The 27106-nt window shown below is 38.9% G+C and overlaps 1 protein-coding gene across 1 annotated transcript in view; it reads right to left on the bottom strand.

Annotated features, from left to right (window-relative positions):
• Nucleotides 1–27106, bottom strand: part of LOC149158927 (Chaperone DnaJ-domain superfamily protein) — a 228331-nt gene that overhangs the window by 95871 nt on the left and 105354 nt on the right. Inside the window, exon 5 of the mRNA XM_089436371.1 lies at nt 5513–5586. Coding sequence (XP_089292497.1) covers nt 5513–5586 — 74 coding nt within the window. The remainder of the gene's footprint in view (nt 1–5512; nt 5587–27106) is intronic.

Below are 27106 nucleotides of genomic sequence, written 5' to 3'. Positions count from 1 at the left end.
TGACAAGTCATCACTCATTAGAAATTAGAAATTTGAATTTAATTATGTTTTAACTTTTAACTTTTAACTTTTAATTTTTTGAATTTTTTATTTCATTATTTTGTTGTAGATATTTGGTGGCGAAGCTATGGTGCAAGGGCACCAAATTTGCAAAAATTGGCTATACGAATCTTGAGTCAAACATGTAGCTCTTCAGGGTGTGAGCGCAATTGGAGTGTATTTGAGAAAATACACGCCAAAAAGCGCAACAGGTATAACTTTGAACTCAAGCCTTCAGTTGAGCAATTACACTTATTGTAATTTTTAATTTTTAATTTATGACCTTCAAGTGTCAAGAGTCAAGAGTCAAGAGTCAAGACTCATTACTTTTTTTGACACTCTTACAGGTTGGAGTTCGCACGCCTCAACGATTTGGTGTATGTGCATTACAACATCCGACTTCGAGTGAGGCAAATAGAATCACCAGTGGATCCAGATGCCATTTCCTTAGACAATATTGATGTATTGTCTCCGTGGAGGATGGAGTCTCAATAGCCCATATTGGAGGAGTCACCTTCATGGTTAGAGCCAGTGGCAGATGATCCATTAGAGCAGGGGCAGCAAGAGGAGGACTCGGAGTCAGAGGAGCAGCAGCACTTAGAGGAGGAGCAGGGGGAGCAGGAGGAGGAGGACACTGCGGGAGCATCAGCATCAACACCATCTGCTATAGATATAGGAGAGCATAGCTCCATGCCTAGCACTCATTATTTGACATTAGGTGCAGAGGCAGTGTCAGGGCCTTCTACTACTAGGGGCAGGCCTGGCAAACAGCCCATCATGTTTTCCCGTAAAAGGGGGAGAGGGCAGTAGATAGATAGCTGCTAGTTTTATTTGTTATGCTACATGTAACTCATGATGATGAGATACTTTTATTATTATATGTGATGTTATTTTGTATTGGTTCTCCACATTTGAGTCCTTGAATGGACAATTATCAGGGATTAGCACGATTTGGTATCGCCTTTGATATATCATTTCTATTTGACATCATATATATCAGTGTTTTCTTCATATTTATGTGCCAATGTGTTTATTTCATGTTGTTATTGCTTTATATGTTTAAAAATCTGAAAAAAATGAATATATTATGCATTTTTTATGCTTGCCGATATTTGCCGATATTTTGCCGATATTTTCGCCGATATTGCCGATAAGATATTTTCTGGACCCTCGCCGATATTTTCCCGATACCGATATTATCAACACTGGTACAGATTGTCAGACAGTTTGGCATTTGATGTTCTCCCTAGTTGAGAGGGAGTGTTAAATTTGGCAACTAGGGCCAAACATCACTTTGGACAGCTCTTATGAGGCAGCTGATATTTTTGGATTCCTCTTTCCAAGAGGTGCCGGATTGATCTAAAGATCATACCATTCCGACATGTACAAATGAAGTTATGAATTTATTTTGATTATGGACAAATTGTCAAGGTCAGCCAGCCATCAAATTAGCCTCCTCCAGCGTTCAACGTTGCATATAAATACAAGGTGCCTCCTCATTTTGGCATCTCATCTCATTCATCTTTCTCTCTCTCATCTTGATTGGGTACGGATTTCTGAGGCCTCTCTCTCTCCAAGCGTGTGAAAGGAAGACTGTCTTTTCTAGCTGCTGCGTTGATCAGATTTGACCGAAATTTAAGGAGGCCGAAATTTCAGGAGGCTGACTTTGACCAGAGTGGACCTTGTTTGACTTCGGTTTTGTGAGGGAGACTTCTGTTTGGGCAGGCTACTATTCTGTGCACAAAAACTGACGCAGCTTGACCCCTGCATTGACCAGCGTTGACTGCCCTAATTCAGGTTGTTGTGTTGACTTTTGTTGACCAGATTTGACTGGTTATTTTCGGACTGTTTTGGGCTGCATTATCTTGCTTTTGGAGGCCGAGTTGACCAAGGTTGACCGAGCTGTTTTGGAAGTCAATTTCAGCCCTGTTGACCAGCATTGACTTTCTGGTTAGGGCTTTCTGTTTCTGTTGTTTTGACTGATCAGTTTGGGCAAGTGAATATTGTAAATTGTACTCTCTCTCTCACAGCTGAACTTTTGAAGACTTATAAGAAGAATTGATCAAGGGTTTCCCCACATTGGGGTTTGTCCCTGGCTGGTGCCATATCTTGTGTCCTCTTGTATTGGCTTGCCTTCTACTGTTATTGTTTATGTTCTGTCTGCATTTTACTATCATGTTGATGTGATTGCTATATTGGATATGATATTGGGCATGATATTGGGCTAAAAGGAAAACTGAAGTAAAATTGCTCTAAGCCTAGAACATACCATTGTTATCCTAAAATTAACACCATAACAGGCCGACTTTGAAAGCTGGAACAGAAGCCCGAATTCCTAGGAGTCTGAGATGCATTTCCAGGCTGAGAAAGCAGTATGCAGCCCAAGATTAAGGGACAGTTTAGGCACACAGACCAAGGTTAAAAAGTCAGTTCCAGCGATGAGTTTGAGGAGCTCCTGTGTATTTTTCTGAGGTCCCACAGGCCCGAGCATATAGGAGGCTCAGCACAATTTTCAGGGCAAGCACAGGCCTGAAAAACAAGGAGAAAACAGAGGTCAGTTTGGCACACAAATCAAGGAAGAAGTGCAGATCTGACAGCAAGTTTTCCAAGGGAGCTGACACAGTTTTTCAGTGTCTGAGCACAAATTCAAGGAAGAATTTGAAATTAATAGCTAACAGAGGCATGAATTTCTAGGAGAGATTCTTGGTCTGCCTGCTCTGAAATCGAGGCAGAGATTGCTGAGTTGTGGCACAGTTTTCTGAGTTGAGTCTGCTGTCAGTGGCACGTATTTCTAGGCTGGAAAAGCACTGGAAAGTGGCCCGAGATCCAAGGCAGAGGTCCAGAACAGAGGCACACATTTTCAGACAGCAGCTCAATTTCCTAAGAGGCTGGCACAAACTTCAAGGGAGAGATAATTACTTGAAGTGTATTTAATGCTATAATTAATTCTCTAAGATAAACAAACAAAAATCTTCTTCAAACTGGTTTTCCCCACAAGGGTTTTTCCAAGGTCTGAGATTGACCAAAAATCAAATGTCCATTTGTGTGTGTGCTTGTCTGGAATTTATTTTATCAACTGAAAGTAAAAGTGAAAGTGAAGTAGTGGTAGGCTAGCAGTGTTTTAGTTGAAAATTTATATTCATGTTTAAATGTGCAAATGGGTCATGGGGTTAGGAATTAAACAATGATATGTAAATGAAACTGAAAGCAGAGGAGCTACAGGGACCAGGAATTTTCTACACTCTCCTCCAGAATTCTTCTTGGCCTTCGCCTTGCCCTTCCTTGCCTGAGTGGCAAGGGCAGGGTTTTCATCATCACCCTTGTGCTTGCCACCCTATAGAGATTTCTCTCGAATCTCATCTTGGATGAAATCATCACACAATCTCTCCCAGTCCGGTAGGTTCTCCCATGCCACAATGCCTTTGACAAGGGGAGCCCATGGCTTAGTGAAGCCATTCAGAATCATCCTCGCCAATTCTTGATCTGACACAACCTCACCTACTGCAGCCAACTCATCACAAACTTGTGTGATTTTGCTGAGATAAGCTGTTACAGTATCTGATATTAACATCTTAGTGCCCCTAAATTTGTCCCTTAGCATACATTGTGTCTAACGGCTAGGATCTACTTTGACGTACATGTATAAAAGAAATTTATCAAAATTTGAATATTTTATATCTATTTTAGCCTTTAGGTCACTAGTTTTGCTTCTGATTTTATACCTGGGTTCAGCTTTTTTTTGCTTGACCAGTTTGGTTATGGTTTTTTGGGTCAACAAGTTCAGTGTCAATTCCAGTTCTAACAACATTAATTTCAACCAATAGTTAGAAAAATAAAGTACGAATTGTCAAAATCATGAATTAGCCAGTGCACTAGTTTTGTTTCTGGTTTTATTCCTGGGTCCTGTTTTTTGAAGTTCACCAGATCAGTTATGGTTTTTCGGGTCAACATGTTTAGTGTCAATCCCAGTTCCAACAACATTGATTTCGACCAGCAATTATTGATCTTATAGAAAAATAAAGTAATAAATGTTAAAATCACAAATTAGCCCTTCTGCTTGATGTGGTCCAATACCAATGCATCACAAATGTCACATCCAAGGGAGACACTCAGAAAATCTATTGCAAATGTGATTCTTCGCTCCAAGTAATGGCCAACATCACAGGGATACCCCACACCAACTAACAATGAATAGCAAATGGTGAAAATGATTTTATTTATGGTGTGCGTAGGTTTCAATAAAAAGCAGAGGGTAATTACTAATTAGACCCACTGGGAAAGGGTGGGATTGATTAAAGGTTTATCTTCTTTTTTTCTTGCAGAGCACAGACCAACACTTCAGGAAATGTAGAATCCCTCATTCCGGAGGATATGTACATGTGTCCCAGACAGGAGGAACAGGGATGAGGACTTATGCCCTACATCTCGGGCATACACTGCCAAATCATGTATGGCCTTGATGTACTCAAGATGCACCCCGCATCATCAATACATCATCCCTGTTCGAGACATGTCCCTAAGGTGTGAGCACAAATCTCATGTAACACCACTACGTATACTATTTGTATTCTAAAGAAATATTCAATATTTGGCTTTACCAGTATTGAAGAGAGTGTAAGCTTCACTTCCTGCCTTGGCTAAGAAATATTCAATATTTGGCTTTAGCAAATATTGAAAACAGTGTGAGCCTCACTTCCTGCTTTGGCTGACCTTATATTGTAATCATTATTATATTTCCAGGTTTGGCTAAGGCCAACCCCTTGTACACGTAGAATAATAACCCTTATCGGGGAAAGTGCACTACCCTTTGAGTGGGATATTTATATACCCACTCTGATTTGTAATTTAGCTCCAAGTGATTCTTAATTATCTTTTATCAAAGTGATTATTTGCACTATATCTTGTGATTTTGAACAACCAATCACGAGTCTAGAACATCTGACAATAGATGAAAAGCACATATGAAGAACAATGCATGCCTAATTGTTGTATTTTTCAATTGAACAAGTGTTTGAAGCATAGGATTTTTGACATTACATTTTAGTGCACCCTGTTATTTCCCCCTCATCATGGCTCATTGCTAGTCATGATTCTCAAAAACTTGGAGTGATTCACCAAAGTCAGTAAGGAAGGAAGGAAACACTTTTTTGAATTTGGATGTTTGTGGCATTATATTGGGAGTTTCTAATAATACCTCCACAAAAGATTACTAGTTGAAAGAAAGCAATTCACTGTATACTTTAGACTAATAAAGTACAACCAATATATTTATTTGCAGGGAGGGAGAAAATAGATAATCAAGATTCTGCGGGTGACAAACAATTTCCTAGATGAAAAACAATCTATCCAATCTCTTTTAAAGAAAAGATAAATCAAAAGGTTGAATTACTCTAAAATTACAGTTAAAATGCTCGATTCTTTAATCAATATTTATAAATAGTCTATGAATTGGATATGCATAAGCAAATCTTACCTCGTCAATTAAAGATTTGATTTTGGTTGCATTGTTCTTCTTCAGTTCTTTCTTTCTCTCTGCTCTGAGTTCATCTGCAGAAATATTGTTTAATCTCACAAATTATGCAAAGCTCTATGTTTTGCGACCTAAGAAGGTGCATATTCCAAAAATTCCAGGGTTCAAAATGAAAAACAGATAAACACAGAATCCTTACAATTAATCACATAGGTGGAAATAGTGGAAGATAAGCAGTTAAGGAATAGAAGAGAACTCTGCAAATTTTCTTTTAATCTTTATTGCCATATGCCTCGCTCTTTATAATAACCATAATGTATGTTCCATTGATTATATCCATTTGCTAGTTCCAAAAATCACATAATATTTATTTACGACAATCATATCCTTCTTTCCAAATGAAACCTCTGGGAATTTTCTCTTATGGGACACCAAATAAAAATAGAAGACCTCAAAACTTGGACATTACTACACAGTTCTCTTGAGTTATTCATGTGTCTCTGCAAAACTAGCATAGTCCCATCTTATACCTTTCTAATGACTTGACCATAAAAATTAACTTTCATCTACTAAACAAGTCCCTGTTGTTGAAAATTGGCAGTTGAGGGAGCAAAACCCTCCTTGGAGAAGCCCAACAACCCCTAAGGAAACCCCACTGGCACTTGGAAAAATTAAATTTGCACATGGGAAAATATTATTTTTAATGTAGGTCCAAGTTACCTTCAAAACCACAAGTCAGCCTAGAAGAGGAAATTCGTCCACTTAGACCACATATAAATACACTTCACTTTGCATCACTTGGAGGCATCACATCACACAGCATTTCTTCTTCATTGGTTCGATCTGGACTGAAATTAAAGGGTCTGGACTCTGAGTTCACACGTGCAAAGGAGAGAGGATATTTCTGTGACAGCGCTGACTTTTCTGTTTTGGCATCTATGACCAGTGTTCACTTTGGATGGTTTGACTTGGTTTTGGATCTGTTTGGAAGGACGAATTCAGAGAGAGGAAGACCAAATTTTTCTGGGCACTTTGACCAACACTGACCACAGATCTGAGGCTAGGGTTTCCACAGGTCAAACTCTGACTTTGACCAGAACTTGTGGGCAGAATTTTTGGACTCTTTGACCGAGTTTGACTGAGCAAAAGAGGCCACATTCATTGACTGGTTGGCCGAACTTTTTGGAGCTGATTTGACCATTCATCTTGACTGGTTAGGGCTGCATTGACTCTGTTGACTTTGACTTTGAAAGGGCTGGAAAATTGCAGAATTGTCATTTGACCAGATTTGACTTTTGCCTCATCTTTGATTGGATATTGGATTGGTTGACTAGATAAGTCAAGGCTTTGACCTTTGACTAATTGTTGGATGTACTTGGACTATGTATCTCTGCTGAACATTTGATGAACATCTAATAGAAGAACCTGGTTGGGTTTTCCCCCTTGTAGGGTTTTTCCCTGGTCTTTGACCAAAAATCTTTGAGTCTCTATTGATCTTGGTTGGCTTCTATTGTGCATATTGTTCACTGTTCTATCTACAATTGTTTACAGTTATTGGGTGATTGAAATAAATTGGAAAAAGTGATTGCTACCGAAAGAAGAATTTGTTAAGTGATTGTTACAGCATAGAACATTAAAAAATTAACATGGTATCAGAGCTGAGGTGAAGACAAACCCAAGGAGACAAGAGCAATCACCCCTTTGAAGAGCTCTTAGTTGCTACTGAAGTCTATTTGATTTGGTCCAAATGTCTACCTCATACTTCAAGATTGAGGAGAATCTTAACAACTAATCAAACTCTGCTCCATGGAGGGCCAGGTTGGATTTGACATAATTAAAGAGCATATAATTTGAACTACACTTTGACATAGTTAAAGATTTGAATGGTTTACAATTTGAACTACACTTCATATAATCGATATGAAAATATGAAAAAACTAACAGGGGTGACAATAAGAATAATAGAAGAAAATAGTTGAGAACTAAGTCACATGACACGAGGACACGAGACACGGAGGACACGTAAATACGAGTATTCAATACGAAACGCAGCGACCTGGAAACAGGACACGGGGGACACGTTTTATATATATTTAATAAAATATATATATATATATATATATATATATATATATATACCGAAATATAGTTTTTTATCCATATTAAATTGCAAGTTGCAGCTTATCTAATCAAATTAAAATATAATTACTTCTCAAAGTTCATAGTTCACTCTAAAAAAATAAATGGAATCAAAATTTACTATTTAGAAATTAGAATGTGATATGCTTGGTCTTGATTCTTGAATATTTAATGTTCATTGTTCATGTACAACTTACAAGCACATAAGAAAATAACTAAAGTCTAATCCTATTGATTTCCTCTGCCCCTCTTGCGAGAAAATGCCACAGCTTTCCCTTTCCCTCTAGATGTAGATGCTGGTGCTGGTGGAGTTGGCAGTGGAGTTTGCTATGCTCTAGAAGCTGAAGAACTAGAAGTAGGAGCTATAGGAGGTAGACCATGTCCTCTACTAGTGGCAGGGGTAGCCCGGGCAGGTGGTGTCACCTGGAAACATTGCAATCTCCCAATCCTGAAATCCTGAAAAACTGATAAGTCTGTTGCATTTTGAATGAAATCTAAAATTCTACTTTCTCCATATGAAATCCAATGAAGCCGGAACCACTCTCAAACATCCTGAGTCATTTCATGGTAATGTTAAAAATTTAAGTAAAAGGATGAAAATGAAGATTAAGGAGAATGTCACTTTTACTTTAAGAATTTAACATTACCATGAATAGCATATCAATACTAGGGCCTAGACTTGATAATTAAGCTACCCCACTCAAAAATTATTTGTTTCTTTCAAAAAAAATTGCAGCTTATGCAGGGAACATTTTCTGCCAACGAAATACGCGTTTTCCAAATTCAGGACACGACGAAAACCGGCAAATACGTATTCCATTTTACAGGACACGATAAAAACCGTATTCGACACGTATTAGGGCCGTTTTCGTGTCCAGTACGTAAAATACGGGACACGGGACCCTAGAGGACGTGTCCTGTGACTTAGGTTGAGAATGATCACAATGAAGACTATTCGTAGTTGACTACATTCTTATTATTCAAATTTTTTGCCAACTATTATTACATTGTCACTTTGCATTCAAAATTTTTATTTCATCATTTTTAATAATTAAATTTATTTACAATATCTATCATCTCAACAGATTGAGTAACACAAAAATTAAAACTACTCTTCAAGATATATTTAATACTACCTTGAGGGACATTTTTAAGAATTAATTAGTTGTCAAAAACTGTGACACCTAAAATTAAATGAAATAGATGTGCAATATCAATCCTCCTGCAAGCTATTGACAAGATTGTCTTCCTTCTTCATCACCAACTAATTACTAATAGACAATTACATACACATATAGAAATATAACACAAACTGTAACAATCACAAACATTACCATCCAAATCCAAACACATAAAAACAAAAACCACTCAAATCATCCAAACATAGAGACAACAAACCACTCAAAACATCCAAACATAGATGTACAAACCATTCAAAGAAAGCAACATAGATTAAATTAAAGAACATAATTATATGGTCATTTCAGGAAAAGAAAACATAATGTAAATTTCAAAGTATAAAGTTTATCTCAAACATATACATAATAATGATAATCTAAAAATATGGCATTGTTGCCCTCAGTTGGAACCAGCCTAAATCCATCTAACTCCGGATTTATCATGCACCAAGAGGGATCAAATCCCTTGAGGTGCAAACCTTCTTTTTGAAGTGTAGAATTTTCTTAATGAAACTGATCTTCAAATTTGATAATTACTTTCTAATGATTGTTTGATCAAGTTAACTTATGTCCATGTATCATTAAGCAATTATACATAGAAAATCTCAACAATAATACAATGATAACATTATGATCAACAAATTTACCTTGAAAAAACCCTAGGGAAAAACCCATCAAAATTTTCTCCTTAGGAGAAATTGCTCTTCAGCAATAATTACAATTCAAAATTATTCTAGGAATTTGTGCCAAAATCTAGGTCAAAGATACCAGTCAAACTTGGTCAAAATATCAGCTAGTCAATACTGGTCAAACCCTTCAAAATAATTGTAGAAAAATAAGGTTCTTGTAGCCATCCCCAGTTTCAATTTCTTTGAATATGGTTTCATGCCCACAACCTTGTTCATTTTGGGGCTAGATTGTTCTATGTTGTAAATAGTTGCAATTTTAAACTTTTTCGTCATTTACACATTACATACACCCCATAACATCATATCATCATTAGCAATTATGTAAAGAGAACAATAACATCAACAATGCAGCGGAACAGTAAGGAACAACAGAAGAAAAGCACACACAATAGAGACACTGTGATTTAAGTCAGAGACTAGGGCAAAACCCCACAAGGGGGAAAACTCAACCAAATTCTTCTTCTTAGATATTCATCTAATGTTTAGCTGAGATACAATGTTCAAATAACATGAGACATAAGTCTTACATCACATTAGGCCACCTAGGGCCAATCCCGGATTATTCCAAATCCTCATAAGATAGCAACAAGTATTCACAAGCCCTCCTATCAACAATGTCACATTTGTCATAGAGGCATTGTCACAATTTTCACACATTATTGTCATAGAAGCAAGTCATACATCACTGTCATATTATAATCATAGTGACAAGTCATACATAAGAGTGTCTTTGCCATATACATCAAGGTCATTTCCATTAGAACAGTCACTAATATTATTGTTGTCAAGAGTACTGTAGACATACTCTTATCATTGTCATCTAGATTATTGTTGTCGTTGTCATATCAAAGATCATTGCCACTATCATTCATCAAGGTCACTATATGCAAAAATGTTACTGCCATATTCACACATCAAAGTCATTGTTATAGTCTCCAAGTCATATAGGTTACTGCATGTTGACCACTGAAATGTACCCAAAATTTTTGAAGACTCCATGACCAAGGATGTATCAGAGGCTTCTTGCACCAGCAGAGTTCACTATATCATCAGTGTTTTTCAACTCTACTTTTTATTTTCATCTTCTTCTATTGTACTGTACTCAGATTCCACAAGCCCTACGGGGAAGTGATGCTAGTACGATGAGTTAAGTCATGTAATAGGCCTAGGTAACTTTGGACCTTGTCATCAAGCGACTTTAATTTGGGAGGTTTTTTACAGTTGGTTAATTATTAGGTCCTTATGGGGACCTAATAATTAATTGAGTTTTTTCTTCCAAGCATAACCCTAAAGCCGGAGTGCGGCTTGATGGTAAGGCCTTGGGTGAGTCTTAGTGTCTAGAGTCATTGTATATTATCATACTAGATCACTCGTAAAATTTCATGGAATTTGATTAGGTTTAGGGGTCATTTTTTTATTTTTTTCAATTTCCCGCATGGCAAAAATTTGAATAAAATCTAAATGTAAAATGTAACAAGTGATGTCTAGAGAAGTTGTATGGGGTATGTGTGCTCAAAATTACACCTCCCACTCTCAACTTTCTACTATGACACACCTTGAGGAGGTAAAAATAAGTTCTAGACCCTCAAAATCCACTTTTCCTAAGTTTAGTGGGAAATCTGGCAATAACTTAAACCAGAAATAAATTAAATGGAGAAAAATAAATAACTCCATTTGACAAAATGACATGGAAATGACTTCGAAATTATCTCAAGTCGAAGGAATGAGTCAAAGGACAAGTGGGAGATGATTTGGCATCTTGCATCATAAATACATGGGCCACAAGAGGAAATTGAATTCTTGGTAATTAATGAAGCAGTTGTTAACTTGGAAAATCGAAATTTTTAAGGAGTCAATGCACATGTGAGAATATTTGGAGGATATTGATAGAGATTTTCTTGGGAGTTTGTCTCCACATTGGTTCCTACTCCTCTACACTTGCCACATTCACATGGATCAACGAGTTGGCAAGGAGGACCTACGCATTCCTTGAGGAGATCTACGCTTGGCACATTAGGGACATCAACTCGAGGTGGCATCTCTTGGCTTGGGTGTTGGGAGTTAACTCCCTCTCATTGCACACTTGGCTTTGCTTGAGCCTCCACATGGATAATTCGATTTGCTTGAAGATATCTTGATGACCACCCATGGAATTCGATTTGGTGAAGGCTTCACACTTGGCATCTCTAATCCACACTTGGAATTCGAATTCCTCTCTTGGGATCTTCTCCATGTCCATTTGTCACTTGGGTGTTACATTGGGATTTGCTCCCATTTCTCTATATAATAGAGCCTTGAGCTCTCACTATGTATCATTGAAAACGAGCTATTGTGCTTGGGGAAGCTCTGCTCTTGTGTACACTTACTTTCAATTGCAATGAAAGACTTTGGGGTTCACTTATGAGGTGTTGTTCTTCTTGAGCATGATAATATCTTAATTCTTGATTATTGTGCTTCATGTTTCTACTTATGTTATTATGTCCATAATTTCCACATTGCATTTAGAGATTTGTTAATGTATAGCTATCTCACATTAGCATTTGGTTTTGAGAGTTGTTCTAGATAGAGAAAGTTTTAGTTGATTTTCCAATAAATCTCTAAGATCTTTTTATCATTGTATTCCTTTTAACCCATGTGGATCTAATGTGTATTTGAAGTTGTGTAAAGACATATCTTGAATCAAGCCGCAAGCATGAGGGAAATTCTTGGAGGAATCATCCCACTCTTGAGCAAGCTCATTGAAGAACCCGCATTTGTCATCTCCCAAGGCCTTATCTTACGATTTTGTGTTTGCAGAAATCCTTGGCCTTTAGCTTGTGTTTCAAAATCCATTTTCATTTAAAATCATTTGTCCCAATTTCTTATGCTAATAACGATTTCATTTTACTATTGAAGAGCATGTTGAAAATTAGGCAAGGAAAGGAGTTTTGCTCCAATTCCTTAGTCTAAATTTTGTTGAATATTTGAAGATTATATTTGCTAGCATTTCCCTCTCCTTTCCACGAAGTTTGAGTGTTGGTTTTGCAAAGAAAATCCAGATTTATTTATGGACTATGTTCACCCTTTGTGTTGACAAGATTGCGGAAGCTAAAGTTTGAAACTCTAACTATTTGTTGTAGGACCCCAAGAACACTTGAGCATCAACTTTGGGAAGGTCGTGGGCAATCTTGGACAGCAGCAAATTAGCTTGGTCGTGGGCCTTTTGGACACTTGTAATTTTCAGATTTCAAGAGTTGTTCATTGGCCATTGTGGTTGCCACTTCTTGGCAGGAGATCTTGGTTCATATAAATTCATATTTTGTATCTTTCCCTTCCATCTTTTGGGCAACCCACTAAGGGGCCTTATTCTCATTGTAACAAGCTAATAAAAGATCTATTTTTCTTGTGGGAGCGTGGGTTTTACCCATGGCATCCTCTCTCTCCATTTAGGGAGAGAAATATGTGGGTGGATTGACTCTTTGCATTTTTATCCTCTTAGTTTTCTTTTAACTTACATGCATGCTCTAATTGGGAATTAACACAACCGCACTATCACATTTCATTTTCTAAATTAAGGTTTGCTACAATTTTATTTGAGACTTGCATCAATCTATTTCATGTTGCTTTGAGCTACAAGTCAACACTTTACTTTAAGCAATTTACTCTTTACATGCAAGCATTTTACATTTCTAGCAAGCTTTAAATTTAGTTTATTGATTTCTTTCCATTTAGCTTGGCAACTTGTTTCATGATCATTTGAAGTACATGCCTCATTGCTATGCTACATTGTCATCTTGAATATTGAAGCATTGTATCATCATTACTTGAACAAGTTTTAAGCAACTTTACCTACAACCAAGCTAATCCCCATTTATTTCTCCAATTGAAGTTATAGTTGCAATTTATGACAAGCACTCTTTCCTTATTTTGAAGCACTTGCAAACTAATATTTCTTTGGGAGAAATTACATGCATTCCATATAGGCATATTAGTATAGATTGCATTTCTAACTCAATTAACCTCCAAACATAAGATTGGTTGATAGATATCATAGGGCAAAGATTTTCTTAGAGAATTCTTCCAACTAGTACAAAGTAAGGTAAAGGTGTAATGTCCCCAACGTTTCAATAGTGTAACGGGATTGGTTGCGGCATACAGGGGCATGTCGAGGAGTGCGGTGATATTTGGTGGTATGCAGTGATGCATGATCCGGCGCAGTGGAATCTTGGAGCATTGCCTCCAATGAGACTTATAGACAGGGGCATTAGGTGTACCATTGGATGCAGCTCACCTAGGATCAATGAGGACATTGTTGAGCATCTGGCGACACTGTGTTTACTGGAGGAAGGACTTCGAGGGGGTTATCAGCAGATCCGAGGTGGAGAGAGGGTCGTCTGTAGGATTACTCTTGAGCATTTCGATAGACTCTTGATCATACCCTTTGGGACATACCCACCCATCATCCTCCGGTGTTGCTTACAGTCGCAGAGTGTTTGGTTTTTGCCCCTTGACACTCTCCATTTAGGCAGCAGGCATGGGAGGCTCACCCTAGGCAGTTGGATGAGACACCGCGTGTCATGGGCTAGGATGAGACTCTCCAGTCGAGACACTTGGTAGGTGCACGAGTTGACGAATACAAGCTCGGGGATGGCGTGGTTGATTGTCGAGGTAGCATATGTTCCACCCCTGGGCTCACACTTGGGGAGTTGACCGAGAGGGAGTTGTATGGTGCTTTTCCAGCTAGACAACTCGAGGCATTAGGTGAGCATGAGGTGCGAGGGATGGTAGTCCTTGTTGGCAGGATGATGCCTAGGCTTTCGACACTACCCGGGCACATCATCAGGAGCTGGGACAAAGGGGTCCCAACAGCTAGCAACATATCACAGCGGCAGGCAGAGAGGATTGGGGGTTGTGGACCTCCAATATGGTTATGGTTTCCAAGGATCCAGTGGATTGGTGGGATACTCCACTCCTCAGTGAGCATGGTCAAGATAACAGGTGAACTGATTCATTCACAGGCAGACACATGGGGAATCACCGAAGCCCTCACCATAGGGCGAGGCAGATTATTGCTCAAGATTGGGACCAGCCATGGAGTGATAGGCGCTGGCACTATTGAGTTGCTTTGGCAAGTTGGGCTTAACCTCGATCATCGCATAGATTGTGGTTGAGAGCTAAGCAAGAGGAGGCTTTGCTATGAGCATGCTAGACAGTTAATGATGACCAAGGTGTCGCGGGGTCAGTGGGATAGTTTTTTGTTGCGTTGGGCATGGGACCCTACCGTCACAGTACTTAACGGTTCAGCTACCCATAGCAGTGAGTTGGTTTCTACAGGGGAGGGTCATCCAGATTTTCCATCGGGTTTCAGTGATTCATTGATGGCATGGGGGACTTCATCAGCATGGCAGGTTGGCCAGCATGAGGATTTCAAGAGGAGCTCATGCAGGAGAGACTTCATTCACATTGGGATTGAATTGTATCTTTAGGGGCCCACAATCAGAGTGCATGAGGTGGACTATTCGATAGGGCAGCTTCATGAGGATTTGGACAAAGTTTTACATTGACGAGATGCTCTACTTATTGGCGGTAGACAGAGGGTAACGTCATCTGGCAGGATAGTGAGTGGAGCAAGGGTTGCTTCACGCTGATCAGGTTGGCTTGGGATCCTGGTATCCAGGGACTCCTTTAGTATAGGAAAGTACATAGATCATGGACGATCCAATGGCACACTTGGGACCCTAGTGAAGTTTGGAGTGACAGTGGGGATCCTCAGTCAGAAAGGGCACTTGTTCAAGCATTGCTTGAGGACAAACAATTTTTGGTGGGGAGGATTGTAATGTCCCCAATTTTGATTTTTCATCTGAGGGAGTGAATGGAGTTTATTGGGGAGGTGCTAAGCATAGCACAATTTTGTAAATTGAGCATTGGAGACATTTTTGGCATATGGGACTTAGGAGAAATAGAAAATTAATTTGCTAGTGGAATGTGGGGGCCACACCTACAAGAAATACGCACCACTTGGAGAGAAAATCGAATTGCTAAGGGAAGGAGGTCGAAATATTGGATGGAGGGACCCACATGAGGAAGCAAGAGCAAAATTATAAATAGGAGCATAGAAGCTATTGGGGTCTTTTGTTCACTCATTTATTTCCTTTGTTGCTCAAGCTGATTAGCTGGGTCACAAGTGCTGCTTAGCACGGAGTTCTCCAAGAGGAGAACCTACCCTTCTTTCGCTGGACTTCGAGTGCCACCCTAGGGAGGCAAACTATTGCTACTTTGGTGAGAGGGTTTGTGAAATAGTGTAGCACATTTCAGCGGATTCCTTCAGCCAATTCGTACTCTAGGGAGGACACAATAGAGAAATCATACCACTCATTTCAGCTAACTTCCGAGGGTGTTTTGCCGAGAGAAAACTAGTGGAGTTGCTTGAGGGGGAGTCTAGCCTTTGTGGTAGGTTTTGGAGCTAGACGTGACTATTATTGAGGGGAATGAATTTATCTTCCTAGGGCCTGCACAGGGCAGTCACTGGAGAGCGTTTTTGTGGAGTTGGGTTCAACTATCTTGTGTTGGGACTTGATGTGAAACCTCTCCCCTACATCTGGGAAAATTTCATTTATCATTCTTATTGCATATTGAGGAGAAATAAGGAGGATTTCAGCAGCTTACATCACTGGGGGATGCAGTCTCGGTTCAGAAGGGCATAGTGTCAAAAGAGGTCAATTCTGGAAGGTCGGAATTAGCCAAAACTCTTTCTGCGTTTTTGTGGGTTTGTTGAGAGGAGTCCGAGGTTAAATTCGCAGAATTTTCCGGGCAGTGTTCAAGCCAGAAATCCCCTTTTTGTTCAGCAGTACGTTTTATTATTCAGCAGGTGATTGCACCATTGTGTGGGTTTTTCGGGTGGTTGGTTTGGCGCAGATTCCTTTCTAGGTTTGGTCGAGTACTTTTGGGAGAAGCTATAGCTGCATTTGCATGCGATTCCGGGAACCACAAAGGGTCATTCTCAGCGTTTCTAGTGCAGCAACAATTGCCAATTTCTCGGTTTGCGCAGAAGGATATTGGATCGAAGTTTCCTAACTCTTGGGGGTCATCTCTTCCACCTAGGTTGCTCCAGCTTTCTTATGCAAGCCCGGGTTCACTTGTTCCTCGCTATATGTACTCCTTACAGCTCATAATTTAATACAAAGGCTCAGCTTATTTGCCGAGATTCTTGATGTTTTTGATGGTGCATGCATTATTGTGATTCCATTTGTTGTAGCCTAGTTCATGTGTTTGTTATTAGTTGTAAAATTCAATTTTGAACATTACAAAAGGTGTGTGGCCCTGCAGTTATGAAGGTGGTTTGTCCCCTTGTAGGAATGAAGGCACACATTGGCTCGTAAGGCTAAGGGGAAGGGTATCGTTAACGACACCTACGTTTTCTCAGCCCCTCTTCCTTGCAGCCACCCCAATTTTTACCCTTTGGAAAGAGTTCAAAAAGAAGATCTCTCACTTAGAATAGGCAGCATTTAGTCTCAAATTGATCAAGAAAATTGCATCTAACCTTAGTTAAGTGCATCTCATCTTAACTCACTTTACTTTCAAAGTATTTTACTTGCAATTTATTTATATGCTTTAATGACGAACATTCATTGAATTGATCATTTTATTGAAGTATCTCATTGAGCAAGTGTAATATCCTTTTGTGCAAGTAAAGATTTATTTTATTTCATATCGCAAGTTATTTTACATTGCTACTTTACATGCTTTAGAATCATGAATGGTTATATTTTGACTTTGAAAAAACATTTCTTTAAGAGCAATTTTATTGATATCATATTTTCTAACATTCATTTGATTTGCGGGGTTACTTGGTGATTCATTTTGAAACATTTCATTTTTAAAGCAAGTGTTATTTACTTTGAAGCAATATTGAAGGCACTAGTTTACATGCTTATCTTTAATTTATGTGTTGATGATTATTGAGAACATCCTTTGTTTCATGTCTTGTATTGCTTATCATACTTGTGGAACTTGCTCATAATCTTAAATTAATCCAATCTTAACATCTCCTAGAAACCTCACATCATTTTTCACTTAGCTTTTCATTTAGAGACCACCCCCCTTAGCTTACCTAGGAGAGAGCTTAATCGGAGAGAGCTGGAAATAGGTGACAGCCCCATCGCTTGATTTTGCCACCAACCACACCTTGTGGGGTTAAGAGCTTTTCTCACTAACTTAGGTGTGTGTGCAAGGCGGCAACAACACTGCCATCATACTATCATTCTCCACTATCATAGGCACACGTCATAGTAACAAAAGTCACTAAACAAAGGTTATTGTCACGACTAAACAAGAATCACAGTGATACATTACTATGTCAAATACGCTGCCATATATTAGCACTGCCAAGTCATTGTTGTCATGGTTATTGAAGATTAGCCCATACCTCAATTAAATACGAGCCACAAAGAATAGTATACAAGCCTTTGCAAAGTATTCAAGCCATAGAGAATTAGTGAGAAAACAGAAAACTAGTCAACAGAGAATTAGATACGATCCACAGAAGTATGTGAGCCATAATGAATATAGTGAGCCACAGATAATTAAATACGATCCACAGAAGTATGTGAGCCACAATGAATATAACGAGCCACAAAAGATATAATTGCGAGCCACATAAAATAACGCAAGCCTCAAATAACATGAGTGAGTCACTGTGATGGAATACGAGCTATAGATAAACAACGCAAGGCACAGAGACTTTATACGAGCAACAAATATATATTATGCAATTCACAGGAATAGATGTGAGCCATAGAGACAAATACCATGCCACTGAAATAGCGAGCCACAGTTAGATAAGCGAACCACAAAGAGGTATACGAGCCACAGAGATGAATAGCGAGCTACAATTAGATAAGCAAACCACAGAGGTATGCGAGCTACAGAAGTCCAAATTAAACTGATCCAGATGGGCGGATGGGTGCCCAATTTATAGTTGTTCCTTGGGGCGAGAAATCACGACCATTGGGGCAGGCCAACATGATGAGGCCGACTTATGACTTGGAGGGAAAATGATTAAATTCAATTTTTTTTGCTCACCATAATATTTAAATGTATTTTCCTTAATGATTGCTTGCCCAAGTTTGTGTCACATTAAATAATAATACTTCTTTTATCCAATTGCATTCTCTTACAGGCAAGACAATTTCTCCTTGGGGAAATTCATCCCATAGCTGCCCAAATTTCAACAAACCCAACATATTCATGGCTGATATATAAACTTCAATGCAAATTTAAAAGAAACATTACAGACTACTTCTACTTCTTTTCACTTTTCAGCTGAAGGAAAATAGACAATCATTCACAAAAATTTAGACACTCATTTTTGGTCAACTTTGACCCTAGAAAAACCCACAAGGGGAAAACCTGTCATAAGGAGGATTTTATTGCTAATCTCAGAAAGTGATTACAGCATTAAATAATATATTTAAGCACTCATCTCTAATTTAGAAACATGTGCTAGCATCTAGAAATGTGGGCTACTATCTGCTTCAGCTTTGAACTTCAGTCTTGAACTTCAAGCCACTGTACAGTGCGTTTCTAGCCTCCTCTGTTCATACTTCACTACTCAGAAATTTGAGCCACAGGTCTGACACTTCAGCCCTTGATCTCTCACAGGTAACCTCTGCTAAATACTTGATTCTTGAGCCACTGCACAGGTTTTTTCTCTAACAGCATGCCACTAACAACAATCTTCCAGCCTTGAGTTTGCAGCCTCAGACTGAGAGATTCTGCTTTGAATTTCAGTTTGTTCCTCTCTTCCAAACTCGAGTTGGTGTCTCCTCAATTTACGGGCCAAAGTGTCCTGAAAACATGGACCAGTCTATCCTTAAATCTCGAGACTGAACCTCCTCAAAATCTGCCCCCAAATTTGTGTTGGGGTTGCTACAAGACTTTGAGTTTCACTGTTGATCCTTTTTTGCTAGGAAACTCGAGCTGGTAGGTGCTTCTCTTGCTGTAAGCTTATCGTCTCCTTAAGCAATCCCTGGTCTCGCAGCCTCCTCCTCTTCTCTAGATCCTTGCTCCTCTTCTCCAAATGCACATGAAGAATGAGCCTCTCTATTGCCTTTTTCCCTTTTTAGTTATCATTAAGATGAGAGAACCCTAACCCTTTTGACCAAGGGTTGAGATTAGATCCTAACCCTCTAGATCAATGGTCGAGATCTTTTCTTTACTTGACACCTTTTTCATGTGTCCCCCCTCATTAATGAGTCTCCCTACTCATTTTATTACTTTAAGTTGCACCTTGTACACTTTCACATAAAGTCACTTTAAAAACATAAAGTGACTTTAATAACAGAAAGTACATAGTACTAAGTACCACATAAAGTGACTTTAAAATGTCGTGACTTTAATAACTCATAAAGTCACTTACTAAAAAGGTGTTTTAGTATGTTTTTGTTAATTTTAGATAACAACGGTATGTTCTATGCTTAAGAGCAATTTACTTCAATTTTTCTTATTAGCCGAATATCTTCAAAAGTTCAGCAGAGAGAGAAAGTACAATATACAAAATTCACTTGCCCAAACATAGTCAAATCTGTCCAGTCAAACTGCAGTCAACAGGATGCTCAGAAAGTCAACGCTGGTCAACAAAAGTTCAGCAGAGAGAGAAACTACAATATACAAAATTCACTTGCCAAACATAGTCAAATCTGTTCAGTCAAACTGCAGTCAACACGATGCTCAGAAAGTCAATGCTGGTCAACTTAAGAGAATTACTCCTCCAAATCAGCTCGGTCAAACCCAGTCAACTCGACCTCCAAGAACAGTCTGAATTAAGCCAAAACAGTCCAGGAAAATCAGTCAAACTTGGTCAACGCAGAGTCAAACCTGTGGTCAACGCTGGTCAAACAGCCCAGAAAACCTCAAAATTTGTGCCAAGAAATGTGGCCTGCCCAAATAGAATTTCTCCCAAGAAAAATGCAGTCAAACAAGGTCAACTGTTGCCCAGTCAACACTGGTCAAACTTGCTGCAACTTGGTCAATGCATAAAACAGAAAATTACAGTCAGCCCTTTGCACGTGTGGAGGAGAGAAGCTGCCCAGAAATCCATACGACCCAATCAGATGAGCAGAGAGAGATATGTGAGTGATGATGAGTGTCCAAATGAGGTAGATACTCCTATTTATATGCAATGTTGAGGATGAAAAGACATGACTTTTGGGTCTTTGAGCCTACATTAGTTTGCTGGCTGACCTTGACAATTTGTCCATAAAAGAAATAAATTCATAATTCCATTTGTCAATGTCAGAATGAGATGATCTTTAGATCAATCCTACACCTCTCGGAAAGAGGAATCCAATAAACATATCAACTTCATCATATGAGCTTTCCAAGGTGGAGTTTGTCCCTAGGTGCCAATTTTAACACTCCCTCTCAACTAGGGAGAACTCCACCTGCCAAATCATCTGTCAATCTATACCATCTTTGACATCCCTGTTATACTTTGCTCTGCTCTGCTGAACCATGAAGAAATAATGAAGAAGAAATGATCGAGAGTGTGTCATACCACTCTCCACTGACCCGAAGTCAGTCTCCAATGACCAAGAGTGTATCATACCACACTCCAGTGACCTGAAGACAGTCTCCATTGATCCCAGATCAATATCAAACATCCTAGCATAGGGAGTATGGTAGTACACAATGCATCCATTGATAGCACTATGGTCCCTATCCTCATTTCCCAACTCATTGGCCAGATGAGAGGTACTTCCCATGAGTCCCGGACTACATGGCTAGGATGCATCGGCAGGAGAAAGTGAACCAGTCATCCTGCTCATATGCCATAGGAGAAGGTGAACCACTCATCCTATGCATATCTCAACCATCATGGGGTATCACAGGTGAAGGTGAACCACTCACCCTATACATAGCGCACCACTAGCAGAAGGTGAACCACTCACCCTATACACAGCGCACCGTTAAGGGAAGGTGAACCACTCACCCTATGGTCACTCATCGCTCCAAGAAGTACCCCAAACCCCCCGGAACTCCTAGAGCTCAATATCCAACTCAAATGGGACCCTCATAAGAGGGTCTCTCCATGACTCCAAGTCGTTCACGCAAAGTTAAGAATTTGACCTTCCCCAAGGGCTTCGTGAAAATATCTGCGACTTGATCATCAGTCCCAATGTGATGGAGCCTTATTGCTCCCCGTTGTACCATACCCCGAATAAAGTGGTACCTGATATCAATATGCTTGGAGCGGTCATGAAACATGGGATTCTTAGAAAGACCAATCCCACTCTGGTTGTCACAAAAGATCATGATGGTATCCAGCACATATCCAAACAGCTCACTAAAGAGCTTCCTCAACCAAATAGCTTCATAGGAGGCAATACTAGCAACAATATAATCGGCCTCGGCAGTGCTCAAAGAAACCGATTTTTGCTTCCTACTCATCCAGGATATTGAAGCAGAACCTAGAGAGAAGCAACGTCCCAATGTGCTCTTACGATCAACCACACTGCCAACCCAGTCAGCATCAGAATAACCATGAAGCCTCACATTCCTGGCAATCTATCTTAGTCCATAGGTGATTCTGCCCCGAAGATATCTCAAGAGATTCTTGGCAGCTATCCAATGTATGTGATGAGGCTCGACCATAAACTGACTCAATGTATTCACTGCAAAGCATATGTCCGGATGAGAGTTCACCAAGAACATTAAGGCCCCCACGAGTTGACGATACTCAAAAGGATTTCCCAAATCGGGCCCATTATCACTTCCGCATAACTTCTTGAAGTTATGTTCCATTAGAGTAGTCACAGACTTACAATCCACCATCCCAAATCTTTCAAGTAACTTCACAATGTATTTTCCTTGAGAAAGGAAAATCTCACCTAGCTTTTTCCAGACCTCCAATCCTAGGAAATAATGCATCAATCCCAGGTCTTTCATCTTGAACTCGGAAGCCAACTCCCTCTTACATTGATGAATAAGAGGGTTTGCACCTGTCAGAAAGAGATCATCCACATAAAGTACCAAGATGAGAGATCTATCATTCTCAACCTTAAAGTAAAGGTTCGGATCGGCTGCACTTCTTGTAAAAACCAACTTCATCAGATAGTTGTCGATCCTCTCATACTAAGTCTGGGGAGCTTGCTTCAACCCATAGAGGGATTTCTTCAACCTGCATACATGTGTCTGACAATCTTGAACTTCGAACCCCTCGAGTTGTTCTACATAGACTTCCTCCTTAATTGAACCATGCAAGAAGGCGGTTTTGACATCCATCTGGTATAGGTTCCATCCTTGCGAGGCAACAAGGGCTATGATCGAACGGATGGTGGTATATCGGGCACAGTGTTGCGAGGGAGCGCCCCCCCCCTCGCTTCCGCTCCCATCCGCGCTCCGGGCGGGAGCGACTCGGGAGCGGAAGCGAGGGGGGCGCTCCCTAAAAAAAATTTCGCTGCCTGCGTTTTCGGGAGCGTTTTGCCTTTTTGCATTTTTTTTTTTTTTTAGTAATGTTCGAAATGCAATTTTTTTTGAAAGAAACAAATAGTTTTTGAGTGGGGCAACTTAATGATCAAGTCTAGGCCCTAGTATTGATATGCTATTCATGGTAATGTTAAATTCTTAAAGTGAAAGTGACATTTTCTTTAATTTTCATTTTCATCCTTTTACTTAAATTTTTAACATTACCATGAAATGACTCAGGATGTTTGAGAGTGGTTTCGTCCTCATTGGATTTCATATGGAGAAAGTAGAATTTTAGATTTCATTCAAAATCCAGCAGACTTATCAATTTTTCAGGATTTCAGGATTGGGGGATTGCAATGTTTCCATTGAATTTTGTCATCTATTAGGGTATGGAACTCATATTTAATCAAGAGTACCAATCCCTCTATGTACCTTGATGTTGTGACATTGGTTGTCGAACTCCTCTATCATGACCCTTCTAAAAATGTACGCATCACTCAAACAAAATCTTGACTTGACATGCTATGCTTTTTCTATCTTATGTTAATGCTTAGAGGGTGATATTAATGACAAAGATCCCTATACAGATACAAAGGTAATGACAAAGATACCTCTGGATATTAATGCTTGGAGGGTGATATTAATGACAAAGATCCTGATTTTGCAACAAGACTAAAAAATTAGACATTTCTCGTGGTGGCAAGAGGCCCAAGCATAAGAAATAGATAATAGATTTACTTCTCTTTTCTAGTTTCTAGTAGCTTTTATAACTATTGACTCTTTCATATTTATTATGATATTTTTTTAAACAATATATGACAATTTAAGTTTGAAGTTGGCAATTATAACTCATTAGTAATGAATTATGAATATGATGCTTCATGAAAGTTGAAAGTTGTTTCATTTCATTTCATTTTATAACATTTCATTTCATGTTAGATATTATTTGTTGTAATGGTTACACTTAGCTTACAAGTACAACTTTGGTGATCAATGATGATAAATGTTATATATTGAATTTTGAAAGCTTGAAACTTTAAGATTGATGAATCATGAGACTCAATATATTGTATGTTACTATGTTACTAACTTGCGGACGTGGTTGATGAAGATTATAACTTCTAGATGATTGTTGTTATATGGTTCAATCTATGCTTTTTTATGTTTTTTATATCTAATTCATCATTCTACATGTTTTTGTTGACATACATGTATCAAAAATTAAAAAATATAAAAATATATATATATTTTTAAAAAATCGCTCCGGGATTCGCTCCCAAACCGGGAGCTTCTGAAAATGGTCGCTCCCGCTCCCGCTTCCGCTCCCGCTCCCCGCTTCCGCTCCCGCTCCCAAGTAACATTGATCGGGCAACTAGTGCAAATATTTCATCGTAGTCCACACCTTCCTTTTAAGAGAAGCCAACAGCAACAAACCTGACCTCAAACTTTTTAGCACTTCCACCAGCTTCATTCTTGATCTTGTGGAGTCATTTCGAGGTGACAACGAATTGGTCCTTGGGTCTAGGGACCACATCCCAGACATCATTCTTCATAGATGATTGTTGTTATATGGTTCAATCTATGCTTTTTTATGTTTTTTATATCTAATTCATCATTCTACATGTTTTTGTTGACATATATGTATCAAAAATTAAAAAATATAAAAAATATATATATTTTTAAAAAATCGCTCCGGGATTCGCTCCCAAACCGGGAGCTTCTGAAAATGGTCGCTCCCGCTCCCTTCCGCTCCCGCTCCCCGCTTCCGCTCCCGCTCCCAAGTAACATTGATCGGGCAACTAGTGCAAATATTTCATCGTAGTCCACACCTTCCTTTTAAGAGAAGCCAACAGCAACAAACCTGACCTCAAACTTTTTAGCACTTCCACCAGCTTCATTCTTGATCTTGTGGAGTCATTTCGAGGTGACAACGAATTGGTCCTTGGGTCTAGGGACCACATCCCAGACATCATTCTTCATAATCGACTCATACCCCTCATTCATAACATCCTCCCAAACTTGGTGCTTCACATCTTCTTCGAATGTGCAAGGTTCAGATTGAACAATGGTGCTCATGGCAGCAAAGTACCCTTGGTACCTATTCAGCTTCTTACCTTCAAGAAAAGTTCCCCTAGGAGCAATATGATTCTCGGCATCTTCGAGAGTTTCCCTAAGCCATGAGGGCCTACTTTTTTAGGAGGAGAGCTCATGAGGAGGTGGATCAATGGGATCCATTGGTCCTTCAACATCGAGCATCAACTCATCCTGCGGTTCTCCCTGCTTTCCTGTGTCTGCTTCTTTGTCCTTCCTTGGAATAGGAAGGTTACTAATCTTCCCAAGGGCAACATCTTCATCAAAGGTGACATCATGACTTATCTACACTTCCCTTTGACAAGACACATAGATTCTATATGCCTTCGAAGTTTCATTGTAGCCCACAAATGTTCTTTTCTTCCTAGATGCATCCAATTTACTTCTCTTTTCTTTCAACACATAAAAATACACAGGGCTACCAAAAATTCTAAAGTGAGAAACATCAGGTTTCTTACCGGTGAAAACTTCTTCGGAGTTTTGGAGTACAAAGCTTGATGAGGGCATCTATTTTGAACATACACGGCAGTGTTGGCAGCTTCAGCCCATAGAAACTTCGAAAGACTTTGATCATGAAGCATGGCACGAGTGGCTTCTATAATAGAACGATTCTTCCTTTCAGCAACACCATTTTGCTCAAGAGTATGTGTGGTAGTAGTCTCCCTCTTAATGTCAGCTTCTCTACAATAGTCATTGAACTCATTTGATTCATATTTGGTTCCATTATCGATTCTCAATATTTTGATCTTCTTCCCTGTTTGATTTTCGACCAAGATTTGGAAAGAACGGAACCATGTCAACACTGTCCTTCTTCTTCAAGAAATAAATCCAAGTTTTGCGAGAGAAGTAATCCACAAAGATAACATAATATAAATATCCTCCCAAAGATGTCATGGGCAACATACCAAATAGATCAGAATGAACCAATTGCAAAATGTCGATAGTCTTGCTATCACTTGAGGGGAATGGTCCCCTTGTATGTTTTCCTTCGCCACATCCCTGACAAACACTTCCATATTCTACTTTAAATTCGGGCATACATGTCACGATCTTCCTTACATCGGGTAGAGCCTTATAATGTAGATGAGCAAACCTCTGATGCCATAATTCAAATTGAAGTGATGTGTCACAAGACATAGCTCCCAATGGGCTTCCTCCAAACACATACCTTTCCATCAATGAATGCCACCCTGAATCCTTTGTCTTCCATCGCCGAGATAGATACCAGGTTCCTTCTCCTCCTCCCTTCCACTGACTCATGCTTCCTTCCGCTGCCATTCTCATACATTCTGGATCTTTTCTTATTACTTTATTTTAACATATGGATGAATTAATTTATTTATTTTAATTAAATTAAAATATCTTTTAAATAAGCTTTTGTTTAATTATATGATTATTTCAAACAATAATTTATGTACATTAATGACATGGTTATTAATAAGAATAATTTAGCATCAAAATGATAAGTATTAATAATATTTAATAACTAAACTAATAAAGAGATATTTACTATTTTTTTAGAGTGTCATGTCTAGGACAAGATCTACCTTCTTAATGGTTTAGGTATTCAATCTAGTATATTTTTCTTTAAATAATTAATTTGTTTATCTTTTATTTAGACATCATTCATAATCAATTAGTAAGTATACTAGTGCAATGCATGCGATGCATGCATATGTAGCTATCATATGCATGCCTCGTACGCATGCTAATACTCTTATTCTATCTGAAATTCAGGATGGGTCGTTACATACACCCCCTTCAGTAAACTTCGTCCCGAGGTTAGGGTTTATATAGTATATCAGTAATTATTTTAGTGTTTAATATATTCATGTAAGGATTGTGTCTTGTGATTAAATTCTCATTTATATTGTGAGAACATTTGAACATTTATGTTTTGATCATTTATTGGTTTACAAATTTAGTAGTTATGTCATGCCCCAACAAAGTTCCCAAACTATTCTGGAATCATCCTATCCTTCCCAATCTTTTCCACTCTCATCCTATCCGTCCTCTACTGAAATATGTCATGGTGTCAGTTATATTGACCTAAC

The sequence above is a fragment of the Pinus tabuliformis genome, chromosome 5_2 (assembly GCF_031772625.1).
Source record: "Pinus tabuliformis cultivar Carrire ecotype Pingquan chromosome 5_2, CPIR1, whole genome shotgun sequence".
Taxonomy (NCBI): Eukaryota; Viridiplantae; Streptophyta; class Pinopsida; order Pinales; family Pinaceae; genus Pinus; species Pinus tabuliformis.
This window is presented reverse-complemented; position numbering and strand designations above follow the sequence as displayed.